Raw genomic sequence first — 14,799 nt, 5'->3', positions numbered from 1 at the left:
GATGCACATTTGTTGTATAGAATATCGTCTTCACTAAACATCAGTTGTTACGATAATTATTGGTTTTGTATCATATAAAGAGCCATCTGTTGGTCATTTGTGCACTTTATTTCGTTTTCAGTAAAACCCTATATCATTTCAAGCATGTGTGCAAATTTTTACCTCTGTACCTACTTTCCTATGTGAAGTATTGAGTTTTCAAATGTTAACGGACTTTTGGGTCACTATGTAAAACTAACGAAGCGTAGTGATTTCCGTTGGGTATTATAACATGCAGGAAGTAGGGGTATTATTATCATTTACTCAGCAGCAAAAAAAGACTCTAGGGATACCGCTGTTCAGCATCATTCTATGTACATGCTCTCGTCTCATTTGCAAGAAAGAAAATGATGAGTCAGTGATTAAAAGAACGGCCTCATGTAAATAACAACAATATATCTCAAGTAAAACCCACCAAAATACTTGATGTTTTTCCATCCTTATAGTAAGAGTACGTTATCCACACTATGCGTAGAATAGGCCATTGGGATGTGACTCAACTACCTTCTTAGACAAGAGCACCCACCAACACTCAGTGCTTGAAATGAAATACCACCGTACATCATAATTTAAAGCGATGTATTTCATACGCTGATTCGATAGCAACATTTCGAATTTCGAGGAACTACCATCAATTACATATGACAACAAAACAAACCTTAAACTTCTCCAATTTGACATTGATCAAGATCTCCTGATTAACCTGCCTAGTAAAGAGATTTTAATGCGCAAATAACTGACTGATTCGTCCGTTTGTGGCAATAGATCAATCGATATTAATTTGTCTCTAGTTTTTCTTAAGACTGGGTTTATTTTAGATTTATTTTGTTTACCTTAAGAGTGTGTGCTTGCACTTGCAAACAAACATACATATTGAGGATTTTAAACAATAAGTTTTAAACAAACTGCATCCCTTACTTCACCATTATTTTTACATCCGAGACCTATTACAGAAAAATGATTGATAAACTGATTATGTGTGATCTGTATGAAATCTGACCTTTGCAAATCATTTTGAAATATCTAGCAGAGGGAACATATTTTTGTGCCATATAGCAAAATTTCTCCCAGTTCCATTCACAGACTAAGCGTGAGAAGAATGATTGCTTCTACATCTTCGTGCGAGCTGTTATTTACCTAATATTAACAGAATCTTCCGTCGGTTCTTGGTAGAACAACATTATAATAAATGAAAAGCAGCAGTTTGCTTTTGTTCTACAATATTAGGTACAATAAAAGTAATAAAAGTAATATTGTAGAACAAAAGCAAACTGCTGCTTTTCATTTATTATTTACCTAATTTTATCTGCATGGTCTCTATGGGAAGATGTGTAGGAGCTTGCAGCTTGTGCCTTGTTACACGGTTCTTAAAGTTTGCTAAGTACTGTCTTTACTCGAATTAAGTTTTTTCAGCATTTCTTTCACATTCACATTCTCCTGCCAGTTAAACAATCCTGCACCATTTGCACCAAGTTCCTTTGTATACACTCAATGTTAAGCCGTCCTCACATGGGACGTGTTTCCATGATGAAGCATATCATGGTTGGTGCACGCTTAGAAACGAGCTGATGTTCCACACAACACATGCTTCTCATTATAACTGCAGTGTTCGCCAACAGCAGTTGTCGGCTGAATCTGGCTTGCAAATCACAATTTGTTCACGAAAATGGAAGCGCATAAAACTTCTAATTAGCTCTGTTAATAAGCACATTTCCCCCTTTGTCCATACCATACGCTAGACATTTTTTTCAATTGTTATATACATACAAAAATTTATATGAATAAACATTTTACAAGTCAAAAAGGAAAGTTCCTTGCCCAGTCAGTAAGGTCGACAAGGACATTAAATTTTAAGACTTCCATTACAAATACAGGGTGTTTCAAAAAGAATGACCTTACTTCAAAACCACACATTTATTAATAAAAACATACTACAAACATAGGATACATTCTAAAATACCCACAAAATCCTAAAGTTGTAGATATGCTAATATAAATGCTAGATGTGTCCACCACCAGCAGCATGAAAAACATGTAGACGATAGCTAAAGCCCTTGCAAACTTCTCACAACGTATCAGCTTTTACAAAAGTTATGGCGGCTGTTATTCAGTTCTTCACTTCTTCTGCGTACATGTTAAAGAGGAGATGACCTCATTTTCCGTCACACATCCCACAAGAAAAAATCGCATGAGGTCATGTCTGACGATCCTGGAGGCCAGGAATACAAGGCAGTGTATCGAGGTCCCATGTTACCTATCCAGAGTAGAGGAAGAGTGTCATTGAGAAAATGATGTACGTTGTTGGAGCTACACGGAAAATGCCAGTTGTGCAGAATTTGAAGATATCTCATTCATGTCACTGTGGGACCATACACTTTTTTGCGATAAACGGCACAAAAAGCGTTTACTTTCGGTCATTCTCTTTCGTGATTAATAATATTAGTCGGCTGATTTGGGAGAGGGGACCAAACAGCGATGTCATAGGTCCCAACAGATTCGAGAAGGATGGGGAAGGAAATCGGCCGTGCCCTTTCAAAGGACCCATCCCGGCATTTCCCAGTAATGATTTCGGGAAATCACGGAAAACGTAAATCGGGATGGCCGAACGCAGGTTCAAACCGTCGTCCTCCCAAATGCGCTTAATAATGTCGTGGGGTTTCTGGAGTCCCCATATGCACATGTTATGTCGGTTTACTTTACTGCTAACGTGAAATGTTGCGTTATCATTGAAAATGAACCTTGGTAAAATGTATTGTCTTCCATGTCCTCTAGTACAGCACTGCTGAAGTCAGCCGTTTCCCTTTCATCACCAACCTGTAGAGCTTGCACTAATTGTAGTCTATATGGTTTATAGACCAAAAGACGCCCTAACATTCGCCAGACAGTCGTATGAGGTGTAGCCAGTTCTCTTCTTGGGCAGCGAGTAGACTTTTTTTTTCCTTTATTGAATTTCAATTCCCCCCTTTGGGGAGGAGCTGGCAGCACAGCAGCTTAATATGCCGCTCTTCAGCCTACAGAAGAGTTAAAAACATAATGAGAAGATAACAAACAATAAAAAGAGGCGATAAAGCGGTGACTTTTGAAAGCAGTAAAATGCCGGAAAGTTGTGGAAGTGAAATGTAAACACCAAGCGTTGTTGATGCTAATTAAGACACACAGTAAGTATACAGGTACAATTAAAAAACACAGCGACAGTCTGGTTTCTGTTCGCAAGAGATAAAAAAATTACACCTGGTGACAGTATGGTTTCTGTTCGCAACACTTAAAAAAGGGGACGCACAACACTGAACACTCACTTAAACACTGCACTATAGAGTAAGACACAAAGATGACACACCACAGCCTAAGGCAGATGGGGGGGGGGAGGGGGGAAACCTGGGCAGATGAGAGGAAAAGAAAAGGGGGGAGGTGAGGAAAAAGCAAAGGGGGGGGCAACCGATGGAGGGAGGGAGAGCACACATAAAAAGGAGGGCAGGGCGGATGCGAGAAGGAGTGGAGAAGGCAGAGGAGGGGAAAGCAAAAGAACTCAGGGGAGAGAATGGAGTCAAAGATGGGGTAGGCAGGGAAAACAGGATGAAAGGCGGGGGGCGGGGGGGGGGGGTGGAAGAGGGAGCCCAGCAAAAGGACACAGGTAGGGGTGGGAAGTGAAGATCAGAGCTGATAAGAGGGATAAATGGAGGGAGAGAGTGCATCATCCAGGTGGGGACTTGACAGAAGCTATCTTGGAAATGGATACAAAGAATGTAGAGGTGGAGGGTAGGGAGGACACAACAGTGAAGGCACAGCAATGGGCGGGGGTTGGAGATGAAAGGAGCAACCAGGGGATGGGGGGGGATCAATGTGGCAGGAGGTGTACAGGAGTCAGATATGTTTGAGGAAAAGGAGCTGATGTGGGAAAGGGATCAGGTCATAGAGAATCCATGTGGGAAACAGGAGGCATATATGGAAAGCGAGGCAGAGTGCATGCATCTGAGGTTCTGGAGGGACTTAAAGAATTTAAGCGGGAGGGGGGGGGGCAGATATCCAGACGGGACTGGCATAACAGAGGATGGGACGGATCAGAGATTTGTAGGTGTGGAAGATGGTAGAGGGTTTCAACCCCCATGCTAGGCCAGAGAGGAGTTTAAGGAGATGGAGGCAGTTGTGGGCTTTGGACTGGATAGAGTTGAGATGAGGGATCCAGGTGAGGTGGTGGGCAAGGGTGAGTCCAAGGTAGGTGAGGCTGAGAGAGATATAGACAGGACAGGCACAGATGGTGAGGGAAAAATCAAGGAGCCAGAAGGAGCGAATGGTATGACCTACAATGATTGCCTGGGTCTTGGAAGAATTGATTTTTACAAGCCACTGGTTACACCATGTGGCAAAAAGGCCAAGGTGATTCTGGAAAAGGCGATTGGACCGTTTAAGGCTAGGAGCAACGGCAAGGAAGGCGGTGTCATCAGCATGCTGTAGGAAATGAACTGGGGAGGGGGAGAGGGGCTGGAGCATATCCACTGTGTGGAGGAGGTAGAGGAGAGGGGAAAGGGTAGAGCCCTAGGGCACACCCGCAGAGGGGTAAAAGGTGTGGGAATCTGTGTTATGGGTGGTAACGTAAGAGGGGCGGCGGGAGAGGGAGGAGGCAATCAAACAGACATAGTTGATAGGAAGGGCATAGATCTGGAGTTTAAACAGGAAACTGGGATGCCATACGCGGTTGTAGGCCTTTCTGAGATCTAGCGATACGAAAATGGTGGAGCGACAGGAGCTAATCTGGAGGGAGAGGATATGGGTGACGCGTAGGAGCTGGATGTCAGCAGAGAAGGAAGGTCAAAAGCCACATTGGGTGTTGGGCAGGAGGTGGTGTCGGTGGAGGTGGTGATGGATGCGCTGGGTAAGGATGGACTCCAAGAGATTGCTCAACACTGAGGTGAGACATACGGGGCGATAGGAAGAAACATCGGGTGGTGGCTTGTTAGGTTTGGGGAACATCAGGGTGCAGGAGGTTTTCCACATGTTGGGATAGAAGCCGGTGGAAAGGATTACGTTGTAGAGGGCGGCAAGAACTTCAAGGAAGGAGGGAGGGCAGTGTTTGAGATGCCAGTAGGTAATGCGATCGTGGCTGGGAGCGAGTAGACTTTCGTGGACTCCTCTAAAATATTTGCCGATTTCTTTCCATCATGCCATCAGAAGTTCGAGGTCGACTTGGACTCATATCTTTGCACAAGCATCCTCTCTCTTCGAATATTTTTGGGTACAGGCGGATCAATATCAAAACGCCGACGTAAAGCACGCTAGACCGAAATCATTGTCTCATTATTTGAAAACTGCAGCACACCAAACACCTTCTGTTGAGCTGACGCCATCTTATTTCTGAATGTTTGCGAACTGAGAAGATGCATCGAATGACATCTAGCGACGATTTTCTGAAACCCTAGGCTACACCCATTGAAACAACAAAAATTTCCTTGACAGCACGCTCCATGTTTTTGAAACAGCATGTAGTGTGATACAAATTTACAATTGTCAGCCACATCAGATAAATATTATTTCACCATTCTCAGCTTTTAGTAAAACCTTAACGTCATTTTTACTATATCACTGCTTCCATTCAGTTGGTGATTTTTTTTTTTTTTTTTTTTTACATATGAAATATAAGGCTTCAAATTAGCAAGTGCAAAATATCGTTTTAGAAGTAGTAAAAGCTCTCTTTCTGATCAAGCCAAAAAGTCATTTATTTACAGCAATATTACTTTTAAATTTTCTGTACTTCATGTAAGTGTGTGTACATGTGTGTGTGTGTGTGTGTGTGTATGTGTACGTGTGTGGTGTACGTGTATGCATCTGTATGCACTCACGTTCTTCACCTAATAACACAAAAAGTTTACAGAATAATTATGTTTCCCACATTGTAGCAAGATTTTGGATGAATAAGTAAATGGTGTCTTACGATCAAATCAGGCGGTGAAGTAGAAAGCAACCTTGCAACTCGTTGGTCCATATTCTCTGGCATGTTCACAAAATCGAACACATTCCTGAGAGAGAAAGCGCTCTTATACAAGCTGTTTTGCTAGTACAGGTACGAACGAATGGGGGAGAAGGGGACAACGAAACATTCAAGTAGTCCTAGTAAACACGGGTCCGGAAACGAGTGGTTTCCCCGACACAGCTTATGCACAAGTGGAGTCATGCCAGTGTCCCAACACTGAGAATGCCTAATGCTACGTCTATGCTACAAAAAAATGGCTTAAATGGCTCTGAGCACTATGGGACTTAACTTCTGAGGTCATCAGTCCCCTAGAACTTAGAAGTACTTAAACCTAACTAACCTAAGGACACCACACACAGCCATGCCCGAGGCAGGATTCGAACCTGCGACCGTAGCGGTCGCGCGGTTCCAGACTGTAGCGCCTAGAACCGCTCGGCAACTCTGGCCGGCGTCTGTGCTACAGCTTCGATTGCTGTCGGTTGGTTGAGTACGCTACATTCATTGGTGCGAATTTTAGAGTGTCCTTGAAATAATCAGTCAATGTTCAAGTTTCAAGTCTTGCCGGCGGTACGTGACAGCGAGGCTGCGGTATAAAGCCAATCTTACGTTCCAGTTACCAGCACCCACAGTGAACTCCAACGCCGTGATGCACTTGTAGCATTTAAAGCGGTTACCATGGCTCCATACACATTTTCAGATGGAGAATATAGCTGACATCCACTTCATCTGTGGGCGTGCTAGTGCCAGTGCAACGGGAGGCAGCACGATTGCATCTCGACGCGTATTTGCAGAAGACAGCCAGACTACAGAGTGTCCCCTAGGTCCCATCAGCATATGCGTGAGACCGGTTCATTTAAGTGCAACATGAAGGTAGACCCAGAATGGGCACAAAAACCAGAAGGCTGGTGCAACAGAACGCGTTTCGCCATCCGCTATTTGGCGGATACTACCTGACGGACAGTTGAACCCATCTCATGTAGAAAATGTGCTCCTGACTTTCCACCATGGGTTGCCTTCTGCCAATGGATCCTTAGACAATGTTGAAATGATCCATAGTTCCTCGTGCACATGTTATTTACAATTGAAACATGCTTTAGCCGAGACATGAGAATCCATATACTATCCTTGATACTGCACATCAGCAGCGATTTTCCGTTAACGTTTGGGACGGTGTCGTTCCAGATCCACTGATAGCGCCACATTTCCTACCTGGCTGATCGTAAGCACCTGCACTTCCTGCAACACAAGCTAATCGAGTATTCGGATGATCTTCCTTATGGTATAAACTTGCATATGTGGTATATACATGAGAGTTCAAATGGCTTTGATCACTATGGGACTTAACTTCTGAGGTCATCAGTCCACTAGAACTGAGAACTACTTGAGCCTAACTAACCTAAGGACATCACACACATCCATGCCCGAGGCAGGATTCGAACCTGCGACCGTAGCGGTCGCGCGGTTCCAGACTGTAGCGCCTAGAACCGCTCGGCCACCACGGCCGGCTACATGAGAGTGCACTGGCACGCTTTCGTGTGGCTGTTTGGGCATAAGTAGCACGAATCTTTGACAAGTGCATCGGTTGTGCATCACCAGTACCATGTCCTCCCTGACTTGAACCAAAAAAATGGCTCTGAGCACTATGGGACTTAACTTCTGAGGTCATCCGTCCCCTAGAACTTAGAACTACTTAAACCTAACTAACCTGAGGACATCATACACATCCATGCCCGAGGCAAGATTCGATCCTGCGACCGTAGCGGTGACTTGAACCAGTTGGATTATTTTGCGTGGTAATATTTAAAACATTTGGTGTATTCCATCTCTGTTGATAGTGTCGATGAGCTGTGGGAATGCATGGTTGTCAATGCAGTCAGAAAATGCCTGGAGTTTTCGCCCATATACAGGCTCCGATGAGGAAGGCTGCATGAACAGTGGCCATCTGGAACACTTATAGTAATTCGTTTCTATCATAGCCTGTTGTAATACATCGTGTCAGCGGAAACACTGGCTCCTGGACCTACGTTTATTAGGATTAATTTCTTGTTTCACTGTCCTCTACTCGCCTCTTCATTTTGTAACTATAATAGTCACACTTCCTGTATATATATATATATATATAAAATCGAATATTACGGTACATACTTCCTTTACATTAATAAGAAAATCCCAGAATCTTTTAGAAAGCTGGAAGATGAATGAAAAATATTTCGATGTATCAGGACGGGAATCAACTACATTTCACTTCGCAACTCCGCAACTCTGTCCACTACACTACAGTGAAACTTTATATGCAGGACTACGTGTTTCATATTACGATATCCTGAAGGCTTTAACTGCTGATATGTCATTTGCTGACATTCAGTTATAAGAAGTCGTACCAAGAACGACGCGATTTCGATAAATCTTCAATGCGCCGTTGTCTTGAAACAACATACCTTCGTAGTATGCAAAATTGTAATACGAAATTAACCAAATATGGAAATTATTTACCCACCAATGTGATTTTTCCAGTCATTTTCTTACAAATAATTGTACAATAACGACACGTTTTCCATAAACCCTCAATGTCCTGATGTTCTGAAACAAGGCAAGGCGTTTTTCAATGTTATAACCATGAACCTCGAAAAGTACTTCGCCGATTTACTTCGAATTTTTTGACGATACTCTAACCTCTAATGAACATTCTGACAGACATTGACTATATATATATATACAGGCGCCGGCGTGTGTAACTTTAACGCCCTGCAGCATCGTTGGCTGACGTTTCCAGATATGGGTTCCTCGTATAACATGTACTCACTCCCCTCTACAATCCTAGAAGTTTGTAACGGTAAGTTCCGAACACCTTGTATATATATATATATATATATATATATATATATATATATATATATATATATATATATATATACAACACCCATGTTAGTTGCAGACCCTCAACTGGTCTCCTTTCAACCAACACACGACCATCACTGGCACAGAGACAGAACCGGCTTTTATCAGCAAACGCTGCAGACCTCCACCCTGCCCTCGAATGAGCTGGTCTCCTTCCAACCAACACACGACCATCACTGGCACAGAGACAGAACCGGCTTTTATCAGCAAACGCTGCAGACCTCCACCCTGCCCTCGAATGAGCTGGTCTCCTTTCAACCAACACACGACCATCACTGGCACAGAGACAGAACCGGCTTTTATCAGCAAACGCTGCAGACCTCCACCCTGCCCTCGAATGAGCTGGTCTCCTTCCAACCAACACACGACCATCACTGGCACAGAGACAGAACCGGCTTTTATCAGCAAACGCTGCAGACCTCCACCCTGCCCTCGAATGAGCTGGTCTCCTTTCAACCAACACACGACCATCACTGGCACAGAGACAGAACCGGCTTTTATCAGCAAACGCTGCAGACCTCCACCCTGCCCTCGAATGAGCTGGTCTCCTTTCAACCAACACACGACCATCACTGGCACAGAGACAGAACCGGCTTTTATCAGCAAACGCTGCAGACCTCCACCCTGCCCTCGAATGAGCTGGTCTCCTTTCAACCAACACACGACCATCACTGGCACAGAGACAGAACCGGCTTTTATCAGCAAACGCTGCAGACCTCCACCCTGCCCTCGAATGAGCTGGTCTCCTTTCAACCAACACACGACCATCACTGGCACAGAGACAGAACCGGCTTTTATCAGCAAACGCTGCAGACCTCCACCCTGCCCTCGAATGAGCTGGTCTCCTTTCAACCAACACACGACCATCACTGGCACAGAGACAGAACCGGCTTTTATCAGCAAACGCTGCAGACCTCCACCCTGCCCTCGAATGAGCTGGTCTCCTTCCAACCAACACACGACCATCACTGGCACAGAGACAGAACCGGCTTTTATCAGCAAACGCTGCAGACCTCCACCCTGCCCTCGAATGAGCTGGTCTCCTTTCAACCAACACACGACCATCACTGGCACAGAGACAGAACCGGCTTTTATCAGCAAACGCTGCAGACCTCCACGCTGCCCTCGAATGAGCTCTCGCTTGACAACACTGAAGTCGAAAATAGCGGTGGTTTTGGGGTCTGGCTCGGAGCTGTCCGATTTGTAACTGTGGTGCCAACTGCTGCTCAAACTGCTGCTGCAGATGCAGTACGATGTACAGCCGTACGCCGAATATCATAGTCTTCCCTCTCGGTAGGGCGACGTGGCTGTCCCGAGCCCGGTCTTCTGGCGACAGTACATTCCAGTGACCACCGCTGCTAGTAATCAAGTACCGTGACTACACTCCTACCAAGTTTTTCTGCAACATCGCAGAAGCAACATCCACCTTCTCCTAGCCCGAATACACGACCCCGTTCAAACTCAGTGAGGTGTTGATAATGGAGTCTTTGTCGCTTTAAAAGCGTTCTTGACTAACACCAACTCACTGTGTCCAGTCTCAAAGGTAACTAACGCTCACAACCGCTACAGCGTGTAGTTAAAGCAAACCTGATTTGCATCCTCATAGTGGCACTGCTAGCGCCACTCTTATGCGACTGGCGTAAAATCTGAATAGAAATCATCTTCCTGATGTAGAAAAATGCCTACCAAATACTGTTTATGTCGCACAACTGTTCTTGGTGTCGCTGTTTTCCGTCAGTGTATTTGTCCTCTTCGTCACTAGGCTTTGAGATCTCGCACTGCGTCGAGTGAGTATCGTCTCCCTGAAACCATCGATGTGAAAAGTGTGAAGTTATTCACATGAGCCGGCCCGAGTGGCCGAGCGGTTCTAGGCGCTACAGTCTGGAGCCGAGCGACCGCTACGGTCGCAGGTTCGAATCCTGCCTCGGGGATGGATGTGTGTGATGTCCTTAGGTTAGTTAGGTTTAATTAGTTCTAAGTTCTAGGCGACTGATGACCTCAGAAGTTAAGTCGCATAGTGCTCAGAGCCCATTCACATGAGTACTAAATGAAATCAGCTAAATTTCGATTATGCGATAAGTCATACAAATCTGAAGGCTGTAAATTCAACTGAATACTTAGGGATTACAATTACAAATGACCTAAATTGGAACGATCACATAGATAATATTGTGGGTAGAGCAAACCAAAGACAGCGATTCATTGGCAGAACACTTAGAAGGTGCAACAGGTCTATTAAAGAGACTGCTTACACCACGCTTGTCCGCCCTATTCTGGAGTATTGCTGTGCGGTGTGGGATCCGCATCAGGTGGGACTGACGGATGACATCGGAAAAGTACAAAGAAGGGCAGCTCGTTTTGTATTATCGCGAAATAGGGGAGATAGTGTCACAGACATGATACGTGAATTGGAATGGCAATCATTAAAACAAAGGGGTTTCTCGTTGCGACTGGATCTTCTCATGAAATTTCAATCACCAGTTTTCTCCTCCGATTGCGAAAACATTCTGTTGGCACCCACCTACATAGGGAGAAATGATCATCACGATAAAATAAGAGAAATCAGGGTCGCACAGAAAAATTTAAGTGCTCGTTTCTCCCGCGTGCCTTTCAAGAGTGGAACGGTAGAGAGACAGTTTGAAGGTGGTTCATTGAACCCTCTGCCAGACACTTTATTGTGAATAGCAGACTAATCACGTAGATGTAGATGTCATACCAGCACAGTTATGAGATTCCAGCTGAAGCGAGCAGCAATATCGCGGAGCGACAGACCACGAGCCTACCACTGTTTGATTCCGACACATTCTGGCATACGTTTTCTCCTTCGACACGATATTCTAAAGTAACCACCAACATTCAGATACGATTTCTGAATCAAAGCTTATATATAGTCGATGAAAATGGCGTTACCCCTACGTATTTTGTGCGGTTGCCTCAAAATGCTAATCATTTGCACATGAAAGCATATGCAGATTTGACGGTGTTAAATGCCAGCTTCGATGTGTTACAATTTTAACGGTCAGCATTGTACCCATTTTACATAAGAATGTAAACAATAGCTTTTACGTGTTAAAATTAAAATTCTGAAATAACTTTTTCTATATTATGTGTGTTGTCAGCTGTGCCATCTAAAAATTTGCCTGTAGAAACAAACGGTGCCTGCCACCCGTTCGATAATGTAAAATGTGCTCTAAAATACAAAATGATTCGAAACTCTCGTCCTACAGGCTCCGAGTTCTGCCGTCGCAGCGTTATCCCAGATAAAAGACATTCCATTTTTGACACTGTCTTACTCATTTGCAATGTCTTCCTGTACATTTTGTATTGTAATGCACTGAAGAGCCAAAGAAACTGGTACACCTGCCTAATATCGTGTAGGGCCCCAGAGAGCACGCAGAAGTGCCGCAACACGACATGGCATGGACTCGACTAAAGTCTGAAGTAGTGCTGGAGGTAATTGACACCATGAATCCTGGAGGGCTGTCCATAAATCCGTAAGATTACGAGAGGGTGGACATGTCTTCTGAACAGAACATTGCAAGGCATCCAAGCGCAAGCAGAAGTGTTTAAAATCAGGAGAGCGTTCCTGGAGTCACTTTGTAGCAATTCTAAACGTGTGGGGTGTCGCATTGTCCTGCTGGAATTGCCCAAGTCCGCCGGAATGCACGATGGTTCAAATGGCTTTGAGCACTATGGGACTTAACTTCTGAGGCCATCAGTCCCCTAGACTTAGAACTACTTAAACCTAACTAACCTAAGGACATCACAAACATCCATGCCCGAGGCAGGATTCGAACCTGCGACCGTAGCGGTCACGCGGTTCCAGACTGTAGCGCCTAGAACCGCTCGGCCACTCCGGCCGGCGAATGCACGATGGACGTGAATGGATACAGGTGATCAGATAGGACGCTTACGTACCTGTCACCTGCCAGAGTCGTATCTAGACGTATTAGGGTCCCATATCACTCCAACTGCACACTCCCCGCACCATTACAGAGCCTCCACTACCTTGAACGGTCCCCTGCTGACATGCATGGTCCATGGATTCATGAGGTTGTCTCCATACCCGTACACGTCCATCCGTTCGATACAATTTGAAACGAGATTCGTCCGACCAGGCAACACGTTTCCAGTCACCAACAGTCCAATGTCGGCGTTGACGGGCCCAGGCGAGGCGTAAAGCTTTGTGTGCAGTCATCAAGGGTACACGTGTGGACCTTCGGCACCGAAAGCCCATGTCGATGATATTTCGTTGAATGGTTCGCGCCGGCAGGACGGACCGAGCGGTTCTAGTCGCTACAGTCTGGAACCGCGCGACCGCTACGGTCGCAGGTTCGAATCCTGCCTCGAGCACGGACGTGTGTGATGTCCTTAGGTAGTTAGGTTTAAGTCGTTCTAAGTTCTAGGGGACTGATGACCACAGCAGTTAAGTGCCATAGTGCTCAGAGCCATTTGAACCATTTTAAATGGTTCGCACGCTGACACTTGTTGATGGCCCAGCTTTGAAATCTGCAGCAGTTTGCGGAAGGGTTGCACTTCTGTCACGTTGAACGATTCTTTTCAGTAGTCATTGGTTTCATTCTTGCGGGATCTTTTTCCGCCCGCAGCGATGTCGGAGATTTGATGTTTTGTCGGATTCCTGATATTCACGGAACACTCATGAAATGCTAGTACGGAAACATCCCCACTTCATCGCTACCTCGAAGATGCTGTGTTCCATCGCTCGTGTGCCAACTATAACACCACGTTCAAACTCACTTATATGTTGATAACCTGCCATTGTAGCAGCAGTAGCCGATCTGACAGATGTGGCAGACAATTGTTGTTTTGTATAGGCGTTGCCGATCGCAGCATTCTATTCTACCTGTTTACATATCTCGTATTTGAACACGCATGCCTGTAACAGTTTCTCTGGTGTTTCAGTGTCAATGAGCTGCAAGAAATCAATGCTCGTTGTTTTACAGGGTCGGACCGTTCGTCACGAGCGGTGAGCCTGAGGAGCGAGAGGGCGCTCAGCCGTGGTTTCCCCTCGCTGGAGCTGGACACCGTGGTGGAGGAACGCTCGGACCCCGAGACCACGGAGATCGCAGACACCTAACTCCACGCCGCCTGCACTCACACGTCGGATTCTCAATTATAATCCGCATCTCTCCAGTTTACTCAAAAGTTCTGAAGATCAGTCACCAAAGAGATGGCAAAAGCTTTAAATTGTATGCATATACAATAAACCAACAAAAGTTCTATTTTGACAGTCTACTGCGGAAGAACTGTAAAAAAATGAAAAATATAAGCAATTTGTTCCTTTGTACTTATGTCGGAATAGTACGCCTACAATCAGATTTTCAAATTTTGAGGAGAAAAATAATGTCGATCGCATAAATAATTGCTTTATTCGGTATTTTATGGAGCTTGTCTGCAGTGCCCGGAGTGTATTTGTTTGGTCGAAGTATGTTAGACCACAGTGCGAGTACAGCATGCAAGCATCTGGTATTGTTTTCTCATTCTAGCCCTGTAACTACCGAAATGTGTGTTGTTTACTCTTTGTTTTTAAACGTATCTCTTGTAGACGAACGTATTGTCAGTTTTACTTAGGCAGTAATCAGTACTGGCTGTCGTCGACTTCTCAACCGGTTTTGGTCAAACCCATTTATCCTCGACACTAAAAATGGTGGCTACACTACAAAGAGATTTTTTACTGAAAATGGTGTGTAATTAGCCAAAGTCTGTGACGCGATAATATGGACAGTTATAATCCACTACTGAATTATATTGGTACGTCATCATTTCCTCCCAAACGACAGAATCGTAGTCAATTTTTTATGTTATAACAACAAGCTATCGTAATTACGACGCGTTTGCGGTTTTACTTCATATTAAACACATAATCAGATCGATTG

The 14,799-nt window shown here is 44.7% G+C and overlaps 1 protein-coding gene across 1 annotated transcript in view; it reads left to right on the top strand.

The window, feature by feature from the left end:
• The window catches only part of LOC126471551 (uncharacterized), a 1,058,515-nt gene extending 1,044,355 nt beyond the window's left edge, over positions 1–14,160 (top strand). The window contains exon 5 of the mRNA XM_050099778.1: positions 13,867–14,160. Coding sequence (XP_049955735.1) covers positions 13,867–14,000 — 134 coding nt within the window. The 3' untranslated portion in view covers positions 14,001–14,160. The remainder of the gene's footprint in view (positions 1–13,866) is intronic.
• Positions 14,161–14,799: the final 639 nt, after the last annotated feature.

This window comes from Schistocerca serialis, chromosome 3 (genome assembly GCF_023864345.2).
Source record: "Schistocerca serialis cubense isolate TAMUIC-IGC-003099 chromosome 3, iqSchSeri2.2, whole genome shotgun sequence".
NCBI lineage: Eukaryota > Metazoa > Arthropoda > Insecta > Orthoptera > Acrididae > Schistocerca > Schistocerca serialis.
Note: the sequence above shows the minus strand (reverse complement) of the source record. Positions and strands in the feature narration are given on the sequence as shown.